This window comes from Elgaria multicarinata, chromosome 1, assembly GCF_023053635.1.
Source record: "Elgaria multicarinata webbii isolate HBS135686 ecotype San Diego chromosome 1, rElgMul1.1.pri, whole genome shotgun sequence".
Lineage (NCBI taxonomy): Eukaryota > Metazoa > Chordata > Lepidosauria > Squamata > Anguidae > Elgaria > Elgaria multicarinata.
Genome location: NC_086171.1, coordinates 122144459 through 122158531, shown reverse-complemented (window position 1 = coordinate 122158531; position 14073 = coordinate 122144459). Strand labels below are relative to the sequence as shown.

Here is a 14073-nt window from a genome sequence, read left to right as displayed (position 1 = left end):
ACTCTGACAATTCTTGTTTCAATCTATCTGTTTTGTTTTATTTATCAACTAATTAACTACTGAAGCTATTGATAACACTTACAGTTTCTTACCATGCCACTTCTACAAAACACTTAAGCCTAGCACGGGGGAAGGCAATTTCCAGAAGCTGTTGGATTGCAACTCTCATTGGCCCTAGCCAGCCTAGACAATGGCTGATAGGAGTTGCAATTCAACCACATCTGGAGGCCATAGGTTGCCGACCACTGGACATCATATGCAAAAGTCCACCACTAGAAGCATGTTAAGTAGAGGCTTTGCAGCAATCCGTGAACAGAAGAGATCCTTCTGTCTGCTGAAGCTTTCACTGGAGGAAGAGAGGCAGGACACAATTTCCCACCCTTTCTGAAGAAACCTGTGACACCCTCAAGTGTTTCAGAGGGTTCTCCAACACTCTGGAGCAGATTTGGGAAGGGATGCAAGTGGCTCCCAGCAGGTGGGAGAAATTGGGAAAAATGGTCTTCTGCCAGTGAGAGAATCCTGTGAGCAGAACTCTGCTGAGAAGACACTCCCCTGATGATACATTAGCCAGAGCCTCAGCTATACCAAAAAAAAATAGGTGCTTCATTGCTTATTTTGTACAAAACATACATTAAAATATAAAGGTGGACAAGGATCAGTCGTTCTAGATACACCTATTTTATTCATATTTTTTTAAAAGAAGGCATACATCACTCTCCAACTATCTAAAACCTTACCTTTCTATGTTACATTATCTATATTTAGTCTATATGTCTGTTCAGATCATTGAATAAAGTGAGAATGTTTAAAATCCAACTCATTATTATTCAGGAGGTGAAACAGTGCTGTAACTAAGCAACTGTACAAGAGCCCTTTGAAGAGATTTTCTGGTGTGTTACAGATAAGAAAGGAAAACTACGTACCATGAACACACGCAAACATATTCTGATACTTTGGACTGGTAATGGGGGAGGGATATAATTGAAGATAACTAATTACAGTGCTGATAGTTGATCTGGCTTCTCTCATCTTTGCATTATGGTAATATCCATGCTAAATGTCTAAAAAGGCTGAAATACCTAAAAATAAGCCTCTATATATACAATAAAATTCTAGAAGAATCACTGAAAAGCAGAGAGATAAGATCAATCAAGCTGTCTCTATCTGCATTTGCATGTAAGTGGGATTACAGATCAGAGATGGTATTTGCTGTCATTTGAATTTAAAATAATAGCAAACATTGGATAGAGACAACACAGGGTTGCTGAAATAATGCATAGAACTAGAGATCTATAATAGTCAGCCACACAGTGGGATGAATTTTATCACATCCTTATTCCCCACATAAAGGGGAAGGGAGAAAAACCAGAATGCACACCTCTCCTCAAGGTAACTGCTATAGACACACTAGCTCCCCACATCACTGCACTCACAGCACTGGTAAAGTTACAAGCAAAGACCACGGGATAAACAGTCAACTGAACACCCGTGTTTTATAACCCACTCAGGCTATAAAACAGTAGAGGATAATTAATATTAATAGGCAAAAAACTTAGTTTCATCCAATTTTTAAAGTTGGACACTTCACATTTGTATTACCATACTATATCAAAAGCTAGAAAATCCTGAAGTTAACCGAACAGACAAAAAACCAACAGGCACACACAATTCTCTTGTGTGCTGCTTTGTGGCAAAACTGTACCAGTCCCTTAGCTTTTGCTCAAAGAGCATTACTTTGGCTAAAAGTAGTGCATGAGACAGATGCACACATTTGAATCCAAAAGGTGCATCTCCCTTCAGGAAATGAAAAGATTCTGGGGCAAAACATGAGAATAGCCATACTGGAACAGACCAAGGATCTATCTTGCCTAACATTCTGTTCACCCAGTGGCCAGATGCCTGTGAGAAACCCTCAAGTAGGATATGAGTGAAAGAACACCCCAGTAACTGTTCCCCAGCGACTGTTGTACAAAGGCATACTGCCTTTGATACTGGAGGTAGCATATAGCCATCAGGATTAGTCAATTTCCTTATGGGATTCCACAGCACCACCACTTAATTTCCTGGCTTCCATTTTCACCTTGCAAAGTGGGAGAATGGACTTTCTCAGAATAAGATGCTGAGAGAAAGGAATGAGAATCCATATCCTGTAAGAAGATGGAAAGAAAGAAACCTGTCCCCAGGCTCAAGAATTTGGCCCTCCCTGGTGTAACAAGTGGCTCTCTGACTCTCTATGGAGATTTCTGAAAACTGCAAAGAAAAAGAAGGTATCTCTTTGAAAACAAGAGAGGTACTTGATCATCTCATCTATTACCAAATTTCGTTTCCCAGACCTAAAGATCCAAAATTTGCGTGGAACTCCGTTCTGCAACATTAGGAAACAATTATTATTGTTCAGACAGTGGCTCATTTCGGATGACACATTAGTCAATGGTGGACTATTTAATCAACCGTTGCTTAAATAGTCCACCGATGACTGTTGTGTCATCTGTCAGGCAAAAAACACGCCACGGTTTATTATTTCCAAAAAATAACAGAGATAACTAATGGTTTACAGAGTTGTTTTTCTTCACAACTGTTGGTTATCATGTTGTGTGGCGGGCTCCATTTATTATTTCCCCTGCCGACAGAATCGTGAGGGGGGCACCGATCATAGCACCCAACATGTTCCCAGGGACATGCATGTCCCTTGCTACCACCACCCCACCAACCCAATCCATCTGGAGATAGGCTCGAGGGGATAGAAGGAGCCCCTTCCATCTCCTTGAGCTGATCCCCAAATGAATCGTGGGGCGAGAGGCAAGGGTGCCTCCTGTGGCTGGACATTCAACATCCAATTGCAGGAGAAATCCATCCATTGATATCGGGGGCGGGGGCGCAAGGATCCAAGCTGCTCCTGTGATGAGCAGGACAGAGTCTTCCACATCCCATCCCGTCCGCATTCGCGAGAACAGAAGGCATTTTTTCTTGAAGGATGCTGGTCTTGGGCAGAAATCTTTAAACTGGACTTCAATGGAAAAGATTTAAGAACTTGCTTTAAAACTTTCTGACTGAAATCAATGGAACTTCAAAGTGCTTAACTTTGGCTGGATTGTGCCTTGTATCTTTAGTATAAAACAAAACTATTCTACACCCAACAAAAGCTTTTGTAGATTAACAATGGAGTTGTAGAATTTTCAACATGGAATCTCCTTAGAGTTCATCTGTACAGTTGCTTAAGGAAAGTCTGCCACATCTACATTTGGATGATAATCAACGTTCTATGTTATCAATTTCAATTTTAAAAAACAGACTTGAGAAATAAGGGTCCACATGGTGACCATTTGTTTCCAATTTACAATCTACTAGAGTACCCTGATATCTTGCCAAGTTTCTAAATATAGTAATTTAGGTTACTAAATCTTCATTTGGCTGTGCACAATTATATATATAGTTTTCAACTGCAGAAGATAATCAAACATTTTAAATAACTTCCTTCAGCTTCCAAATCAAGTAATTCCCTCTAGAGACCCTGCTATATCATATTACAGCAAAATTGTGCTTGGTTGGAAATCTGCAATATGGAAGCTAAACTTTACTTTGGGGAAAAATAGGCAGATGCATAAATCTTTACCTTATGGCTATCTTATAGACAATCTCATCTAATTGTCTAGATGAGCATGTATGCCACATAGCTTAATGAAGCTGCATCTAGAACGTGAGTACTAATGTGGAAGAAAACATTTGCTTATAATAAGAACAAAGAGAGCTAACCTTTAGAATAGTTAGCTGCAGATGGAGAGGAAGTAAACAGAACAAACTACTTCCCCCTTTAAAACAACACTGGCAACTTCATGATAAACAACAGCTGATAATTGATGCACTCCATTAGTACCCAGGATTAGTGGGGATAATCACACAAAAACAATGGGTCGAGTCCTGTTTACAATTGAGTGTACAAAAAGAAGATGCAGCTACCCCTGCAAGTCAAGACCTAGCACTTTCTGAAAATCAAGATTGGATTAAAATATTTAATATCAGTTTATTTTGGGATTTTCTTTTTTTCCATCCACTAGCTATTGATTCAAAGTTGAAGTGAAAGTAAGAGTATTTTAGCACACATCCCAAGATACAATTTTTCGAAACACGTATCTAAGTTTGCTGAAAGCTCAATTTTGATAAATGTTTTTAAAATGCATATATAGAAAATTTATTAGCACCAATACGTTAAGTTTAAGGCACACACAGACTCGCACACTTAAAACAATGCCACATCCTGTTAAGTTTTCCAAACACAAAAAAGAAACTTGTTTATAGTATTCCTGAGAAATGAAGCTTAAATATATCTATAAACATACTTTCATTTCCTTGAATAAACAGACATTTACACAAATCAAACCCCAAATATAGTTTATGAAGCTGAAGGAGTAGTGGTGCATTCTACATGCTTTACAAATTCCTACATTTTGCTCCTGCAATTCTGATGACTGCAGAGATATGAACTATGCTGGTGTCAGAACAAGTCTTGAAGCTTCATTTGCTAAATTTGTTGCTTAAAAAAAGAAAGCAGAACACGATGATGTTCTGAATTAATTATTTAAAGCCAAACTCATGATAGGGGAAAAAGATTTACTGCTCTTAATGCAATTAGTTTCGAAGACTCAGGCAAAAATCACACTCTCTAGAAGGAAATCTATGGATAGTAACAGAGTTTCATCCTATGTTCTGCTGTGTAGATTAAAGGGTTGAGCCTCCCAGCACCAGCTTAAGGAGTTTCCTGTTCATTTGCTATGAATCTCTGCATAAAAGCAGGCATCAGCACTACTATACTATTTTGACACAGAGACCTAGTTTGTATGTAATGCAAACCCATGTATATTAAAACCATGTATAGTTGGGACCGCAGAGGAGCATGCACTGATGCTACTTCCCAACCGCTGCATCGCTGCCACTTTGTTGCTACTTTGCTATGCAACCCAGGAACTAGCCTGTGCTCCATGTCATCCAAACCCAGCACTCTGGACTGCAGAGGGAGAAACAACCCAGAGTTTTAACCCATGGTTTGTGGTTGGGCTAAAATTCTGTGTTGTTTCTCCCTCAACAACCCAGAGTGCTGGGTTCAGATGTCACAGAGTACAACCCAGGAATGGGGCATTTCTGGGTTGTTTAGCAAAGTGGAAACAGGCCAGCAGTTGATAGGCAGCATGCTTGCTTGTTCCCAAATAATCCTGACTACCCATGATTTTAACAGCCCATGAGTTGCTGTTACGTGCAAACCACGTTACAGAGGGGGATCCTGATATGACATGTATTAGTGCTGCACAAGGAGCTCTTTCAAAGTGGAGTTATTGCTAGATCTTACAGCTTCTCCAAAGCCCAGGGAACAGGTCCTGATACATGTAGAGTCTTGCTCTGGCTAGAAAATTGTAGCAATAGGATTTCCCCTTGCTTTTCAACTGTGGCCAAGAAAACACCAGCTCCTTCAACTGCCAGTGAAAGTAGTAAAGGAAAATAACAAGGAGCTAGAAAGTTCTTTGATGTTTCCACCACATGTTAAAAAGGCACAAAAAGCAACTTGCCTCTTTAGCAATGCAAGCAACTGCAGTGGATACAACAAAGGAACTCTGGCTGAGAGTATGGTTCTCCTCTTTGCCCACATATAGCTTTGCACCCACAGAAGGAAAAAAGGGGAGTAGTTGAATTTCAATGCAGATGTTTTTCAAGCATCCTTCCACATAGGAGCCAAGAAAGTGTAGTGATCCACAAAGAACAAGTGACCAACAGCACCAGTCCTTAGTACGAAGTTGAAGAACTACTGTTTTGGATGCATATGGATCAAAACAGTCCAGCTCTGACCAGCTTACTTTGCATAGTATGTTATGTTACTAGTGGCGCAAGCTCTGATTGCATGTCCTGAACCATGAACATGCCTCTGCTAGTGCCAAAACAGCTAAAGGAGGGGTATAAAATTAGGTTAACAGTGTGTATCTGTCATAAGTAGTAACCATTTGGATAGAAAAACAAAACTGATTTTAGCTAAATGGATCAAATATGTTTGCTATTTCAAAACTGCAATCTTTGCACACTTAGTTCCAGTGTGATCTATGAGAACTACTTTTAATTAAAAAAATAATTAAGACTGAACTGCAAGGACATAATTTGAAGAGTAAGATAGAACTTTAAAAATAACTTACCTCAGTTGCTTTGCATAATTCTGTTCGATCTCTATCCTTTCTTTAACAAATTTTGCATATTTTTCCAGGAAGTCAATGCCCCACTGTGTGTGCTTGTCTAAATTATCAAACTGATCCTGTAAAAACAAAGCAGAAAACACTCCGTTAAACCAGGAAAAAAAATATCAAATTCAGTAACATGACACACACACACCACCAAAGACACACAATTAATTCTTACGAGATATTTCATGTTCTTGTCATCTCTAAATTTAGTGATGAAAAAACAAACATAAGTCATTGCACAAAAACATGTGCAATAATAATAAGGATTTCATTAACACAGTAGGTTTTTTTAAAAAAGACACAATCAGATCAGCTTCACTGAATCAGATCAAGGGTCTATTTAGCCCAGGCTTGTATTTGTAATACGCTCCAGCTAGATGCCTTCAGGAACTCCACAAGCAAAGCATTATGGCAGAAGTTCTACCTTGCTGTTTGCCCTCTCAAAAAACAAAACCTGGTATTCAGACAGACGCCCACTCCATTTTAACATGGAAATTCCATTTAGCTATCATGGCTAATAGTCTTTTCCTCTATAATTTGTCGAACCCTGCTTGAAAACCATCTAAGCCAGATCATCACCTCATCTTGCAAGTTTGAGAGGTTAATAGAACAAGTACTGTCCTGAATCTACTACTAGAGGAGGGAAATGTGCTGAATGCAAAAAATAAGCAGGGGAGAATTTGTTCTCAAAAGTGCAACAATTTATTCAAACCCGACGCATTTTGGAAAACAAAATTTCCTTCCTTAGGAGCAATCAGTTTGATCTGGTAATCAGAAAGCTAAACAGGGCAATCAGACCTATACACAGTATTCCTACTGGACCCACACACAACAATTTAGATTTAAGGGCATGATATCAGTGACCATTTCATTTTGATTCCTTTCCCTGATAATCTCAATACGGAATTTGCCTTTTTCAATGCAATTGCAGGCAGCTGATACTTCAGTGAGCTATACTGACCAAAAACCCTAATATAGCTTTCCTGGCTATTCAGACAATTCACTACATATGTAATTCATTAGTGATCTTGCTTTGGAAACCCAGTCACACAATAAGTGCAACAAACATACCATCTTCTTCAAGTCAGGTCAAGGATTAAGTGGCGGCAGGGGAGGGGGACTTTTTCCAATAAGAGCACTACCCCCTTCCCTAGAAGCTGGATTTGCATAGCATCGATTGGCTAGCCCTTCTTTCAGCCACAAAGTTACCAGCCAACCACTAATTGGTTGGCTCTTTGCCAGTCATGAAGCCATCTCTCCTACCTTCTCCGAGTGGTCCTCAAAGTGTAGAAACACATTTACACTGACTCCAGAAAATTTATGAACATGAGGCTGGGACAGGAATGGAGTGTAAAACAGATGCCCCATTTTTGGATTTTCTTCCTGGGCTGAGCACACACAGGATACAACAGCCATTTTGCTTGGTGTAAAAGTGGCATATCTCCTGAGAGTTTTGTATTGGATTGCTCTGTAAATAGTTATTTCCTTTATGAAGCTGTTTCCAAACACAGAGAGCATATTATGCTTCTAAATCTTTCTCTACACTACATAAGTCAATACATTATCTGTATTATATAAAACTTCTGAACTCAGGCAAAGCCTGAACTGGACTCCTTGGCAGTGGTAGTGGGGTGCTCGCAGGTTGTTAAGGCATCCATCAGCTTCGTGCCACCCCAACTTTCTTCCTCTTGATTAGGACCCTACGTTTGCGGCAGATGTGGCCCTTTCTCCTCACATTCATGGAACCATGTCCCCTTTTCTTCCTCATGCTCCTCTCCTAGCCCAAGTGTGTCCCAAAATTATTTCAGTCTTAAGTACATCACACTGTTATGGAGATAAGTGAGAGAAGATCAGTACACCAGAAGTACATTAAAGTCCGATAGCTACAATCTGGCCAAGGGAGAAGGGAAAGATGAGACAAAGGGAAACCTCAATCCTTGAAAGCTCAGAAGATACAGGTGAACTGTACATGAGCAATAACAGGCTTCCGAGTCAGAGGTTTAACACAAATTTAGTACTATCAGTTCTAAGTGCAACCATACTTGAAGTGAATGTTTCAGGGTCAAAGAACCTTGGGATTTCTCATCTTTAAGATGCTGCTTCATTGCAACTTCAGCTGTAACGTTCAACAAAACTAATAACTATTTAATATTCTAATCACACACAGGGGGCCCATTTGGCGGTCACGATAGCCCATGTTGAGTTAATAACCTACTCAGAGTAGCTTATTTTTTAAATAACCCACATCCCTTGCCTCACAAGTGGGCTAATAAGCTACTGTGAGTAGCTTATTAAGCTACTTCGTGTAATTTGACTCAACCCCTCCTGCCCCCTGTCCTGCTGCAGCAATCCCAACTCAGCAGTGGTATTGTTTCACCTCTGAAGTGCTGGAGGTTTGCAGGATTGGGACAAAACTTCATATACAGCCTCCCCCAGTCAGGAGGCACCTGATCCACCATTAAAGCCCTGCGTGATCACTTACCAAGGATGGAAAATCCCAAGCGCACCAAAAAGAGGAAAATGGCTAGAAAACCTTGGAGGTTTGCAGGATCAGGACAAAGCTACATACACAGCCTCCACTACTCAGGAGGCACCATCAAAACCCTGCACCCTGACACTGACAGCCAGCAAAAAGCAGAGTGGCAGCGGTTTTGAGCATTCTTGTTGCACAGCTCTCTAACCGGCCAAAAAAAGCCACAGTTACCACCAGATGACATGATAACCCATGATGCAGACTGTTATCAGAGTGAGTTATTGTAGCCAAATAAGCCATAGTGTGATAAAATACTTCCACCAGATGACACGATAACCCACAATGGCTTAATTAAGCAACCATGTGTTATCATGATGTCAGAACCCAGAGTGTCAGACTGCCATTCAAGCCATTTTATATTAGATTACATTTAAAGATTACAACATAAGACACATCAAAAGTAACGGTAATGGTAGAGGGTGAAGAGATATGCAACAACAAAGGGAAGCCTAGTTTTAGCCTTACAAATAATTATGGCTTTCAGGTTGCTATGGTTAGTCTCTCCATCATAACCAACATACATGGCAATACTGACCCAGTATTATACCTTAATTAATCTCAACCACATGATTATAATTGCTCAACTCATTTCAACACACTATATAGATAGATACTGCCTCACTGAGAAGAAATATGAAGATACAACATTGATATACGTGAGTACTGGATACATAAAGTCCAAGTCAAGCACACTGGTGTTCTACACTGCAGTAATATTAAGTATTTCTAGCATGAAGTGAGGTAGAATGGGAAGAAACCCAACAACTTGTTCTTTGCAAACAGTGAAGTAGTTTAGGAGCTTACTTTGCCAAGGGAGACATCTCCATAAATCCCTAGCCTTGAACACACTGGGACTTGATATATCTGCATTACCCAACATAAGTGAAAACCTAGTTTGAAATTTGGCCATACTTTTGTTACAGCACCATTCATTCCTGGGTCAAATGCTGCCCTTGCTGTGTAATACAATTCCAGTATATCATATATGGATTTTAAATGGGCTAGAGAGTAGTGAAGGCAAGCTATGTATTGGGGTGGTGGGCAGCTGAGGGGGAGGGGAAGAACAGACTTAATGCTGCTTGATCAAACACCTTAATGGTCTTCATTTTGTTCTGCTTTTTCCAACTGCTCTTATTATATATTTGCCTTTCATCCAATGAAATTCAAATAAGTTGCTCTGGAACTGAACCAAGGACAAGAGACATTAGGAATGACTTCCTGCAGTAACAGTAAATACAATACCTTTGCTGTCCTAGTTTGGAGTTCTTACTCCACTCATCTGACATACTGCCAAGACTGCTAGCATTCTGAAACACCAGTCAAGTACCATTTTTAAATACCCAGCTTTAGATTTCCCCCCAATATCGCTGCTGGTAAATAGAAACAAACAGACAATGGAAGCAATTAATTCCCTATCGCTGGATCACAAAGGCAAACTTGAAGAATGCAGTGATATTGCATACCCATGTCACTCTCTCTAACAACTCCGACTTTACCTCTAAGGCCTTAGCTAGGCCTAAGGTTTATCCTGGGATCGTCCCAGGGTCATCCCTGCCTGCTCCCAGGATCCCCTGTGTGTCATTTACATGAACAGGGATGACCCCAGGACAATCCCAGGATAAACTTTAGGTCTAGCTAAGGCCTAAATACCAGGTACTGAGGAACAACAGTGGATGAAGGTTATTGCCCTCCTGTGGTGCTTGTGGGCTTCTAATTGGCATCCTGTTGGCCACTGTAGGAAACAGGATACTGGACTAGATAGGCCTTTGGACTGATCCAGCAGGCCTGTTCTTCCTATGTTCTTAGACTTTACGCTAAAAGTGCTAGCTAAGGACATATTCAAGTCACCAGGCTCACTCAGCAGCAAAGCAGAGGTAAATCTACCCAGCACTATTCTTCAGATAGCTCTTAAGCTATCATTTCATCACCAGATGGAATAAATGATAACTAGTCATTTGTTTGAATTATTACTACATTTTATCCAAAATAAACTCCATGATTCCTTGCAATTAGAGAGATTAGACTGGCTTGTGTGTACATATATGTATATTAGGGCTGGGATACTGGTATTTAAGAATGTATTTTAGAATTGGTATCAATGATTACTATTGATTAGAACAGGCATGGAGAACCTTAGACCCTACAGATGTTGTTCGAATACAAATTCTATCATCCCTGACTACTGGCTATGCTGGCAGGGGCTGATGGGCATTGGGAGTCAATAAATATGGAGGGCCACAAATTCCCCACTCCTAAGATAGAAGATTGTGGTACCTTACATGTTCCACCATGCAGGAAATAAGTGTGTACTGCACTAATCTCATTACTGTTGTTACCACAACAAAACCAAATAACATGCAAAAGCAAAGCCCACTAGGACTGTTATTATTATTACTATTATTTATTGTGAATTTAACAAAACAAAAATCAAATTACGAACAGTAGAAATAAGTACAAGAAAACACACATAGCAATAGCAATATTCCATCAAATATGACATTCCGGTTGGGAAGGAGAGTGCATAAACTTCTCTAAAACTTCTCTAGAGTAGTTACAATTTATAAATAACACAATACCCAATACTTGCCAAAGCACAACTTATTTAGCCACACAATACAAAGTTTAATGCTGAACTAGCTGGCATGACTCAAGCATAATTTTCTATATCTAAGACACAAACACTGATACCTCATTGGGCTGTGTGTCACTCTCTCTGTGCACACACCAATTGCTGGGAACATCCAGAAGTTTACTAGTGTAAACAGCAGTGTCATGCAGTCTTCTCAAAGTTCAGATAGTGATATAAGATCATCTATTCAACTTATTCCCTCCAGGTCTGCCTGCTTAAACATGCACCCTGTAAACAAATATCTGTCATGTTAAGCACTCACGTAAGGAAGCCAGCTGAATTCACATTGGTTTTCTTCCAGAATCTGCCGACTGACCGCATAACACTACTTAGTTCACAGAAGACCTGAACCAAAGCTTTGCCAGCATTTGCCATCGTTACTAGGAAACAACTGTGCTACTGAAAAACAGGTCAACTATGCTGAAGACTGGTCCTGTAGTGTGTGTGTGTGTGTGTGTGTGTGCGCCCTTTTTCAGAGACTTTTCAGTGGGGAAGGGCATGGGATTAGCTGCTATTTTTCTTACATGATATGTTCAGGTGTGTCATACAAGATACACAAACTCTTACCAGAACGTTGTCTTTTGAAAGCACTCTTAAATCAGACAATTTGGAGCCCAAGCCATGACTTTTAATAGTTTCCTGACAACTATTCCATAGTATCCTTCACTGTGGTCAGTGGATAGCTCTCCCTACAGAAAATCATGTAAAGGTGCAATCCTACCTGATTGTTACCCACTAGACAGCTTAGAGATTTTATTATATTTAAGGGTATATAAATATAAATACATTAATTAGACAGAATTCTACAATGTTGGAGGCTTCTGAGAATCCTATCCCCTGCTGGGCTGCTTCCATCACCTGTCTATCGTTCTTTAGAATATTTCCCACTAGATGGGCCCCCTGAGCCCTTCTAGTGGAATTCCCCTACTGAAGGCAGGGCTAGGGGTGAGGGATCCACAACCCTCACCCTCCCCACTTACCAGCATGCCTCCATCCCTTTCCTTTCTACAAGGTCAATGGGAGCTGGGGAGCCACACTCAGATCTCCTCTGTAGCTCTGTCTGCAGCTGTGGAGGAGGGGAGCCACACTATCTAGGGTGCCATGCAATTGCTCTGTAAGTTATATGGCTCAGGGATAAAATTCTTGGAGTCAGGTTCCCCACCATGCACACGCACATGCATCATGTTGAAGAATGTAAATTACTCAGAGGAATTGTATCAGAGGATATATCCAGAGGAAAAGGTGCTCTGAGTAACTTCTGATATCGTTAAATGAGAAACTTGCTAAATGATCCATATCAGTACTGCAGACTCTGCTGACAATGAAGTTCTACCTTTTGACCCAGTTAACACATAGGGCATATCTACATGGGGTGATATCCCAAGGATTGTCCAGGGATCATCCCTGGGCGTCCACATGACGCACAGGGGATCTCGGGAGCAGGGAGGGAAGATCCCTACATTTCCCCGGGTTATTGCCCTACACTTTTTTCCCATTTTTTCCCATGGTCCTGGGATGATCCTGAGACCACGGGAGGTGTGGGCAGCTGTCCCAGTTTGTCCTGGCTCCTCGTGAGTAAACATGAGGAGCCGGGAACTGGGTACAGAGCTCTTCAGGAGCTCCATGCCCATCAGCGGGTGGGGTGGGGTGAGCAGGATTTTTTTAAAAAAAAAACACAACCCACTCACTTTTTGATGGAGCGCTCATGCGCTCATTTTCAGTAAAAACAAACAAAATGGCGGGCACAACATCCTCCTTTCTCCCAGGACATTGCGCACCGCGTGTGAACTGAGGGGGAGGATCTCACGATTAGCATATTGTGAGATCCTCCCCCTCCCTCCCAGAAAGCCAGGAGGTCTAGACATGCCCATAATGACAAATTGTGGGTACGAGCGGGAGCAGGCAAGCAAGCTGCCTCCCGTGCGCTCCTCGCTGTTTAGGGATTAAACTCCTCACAGTTTAGAGTAAACCGAAGAACAAAAAACAGGTTAACTTTTGAGTTGTTTAACTCAGTTAAATTGAAAGAAATAACTATGCTGGGAATTTAGCAGAGAACATTAAAAAAGGGGAAAAAAACATTTTCGCCCATGGCTTCATTATTTCCAGACATTTTACATCTCTAGTCTTTCTATAAAAATATCCTTACGAAATTGTTTTTAGAAATCATTTTAGGGTGAGTAAAGCTGGGTAATAATATATAAATATTTTGTCTTAAATTCTACAGGAAAGTATTTTATAATCCAAAGCTTTTCAATTTTTCAAACTTTTTGGAAAAACAACAGTCAACGAAAAAACTGGAAAAACCAGTTTCCCCCAGAATTTTCCCAGGCCTTCACAACTCTACTACAGACACATCATGGGAACGACCCACAATTTGTTGTTATGTGCAAACTGGCCCTTTATATTACATTTGAGATTATTTTGACCTATAGTTAATGGAGGCTTGGATTTATTTCCTAATGGCACTTGTTCTTATGATTTGTTCAAACATAACTTGGCTAACCAGGGTGAGAAATGGACCTTTTGTGTGCTCCCTCTATTTGAGGGTGCAGAGAAAAGTAAGTAACATTCCAATAAAGCACAAGATATTCTAGCTGACCTGTAATTTCTTTCCACAGAGAGCAAGAGTAGTGGAAAAGGGAGTGTACAAGACTGAGGTCCACTCCCAATCTTACTTCCGGGCAAAATCCTGG

General features: G+C 40.6%; 1 protein-coding gene across 3 annotated transcripts in view; it reads right to left on the bottom strand.

The window, feature by feature from the left end:
• Positions 1-14073, bottom strand: part of FNBP1L (formin binding protein 1 like) — a 75846-nt gene that overhangs the window by 40383 nt on the left and 21390 nt on the right. For all 3 annotated transcript variants that reach the window (XM_063135921.1, XM_063135901.1, XM_063135912.1), the window contains exon 2: positions 6174-6289. In XM_063135921.1, coding sequence (XP_062991991.1) covers positions 6174-6289 — 116 coding nt within the window. The remainder of the gene's footprint in view (positions 1-6173; positions 6290-14073) is intronic.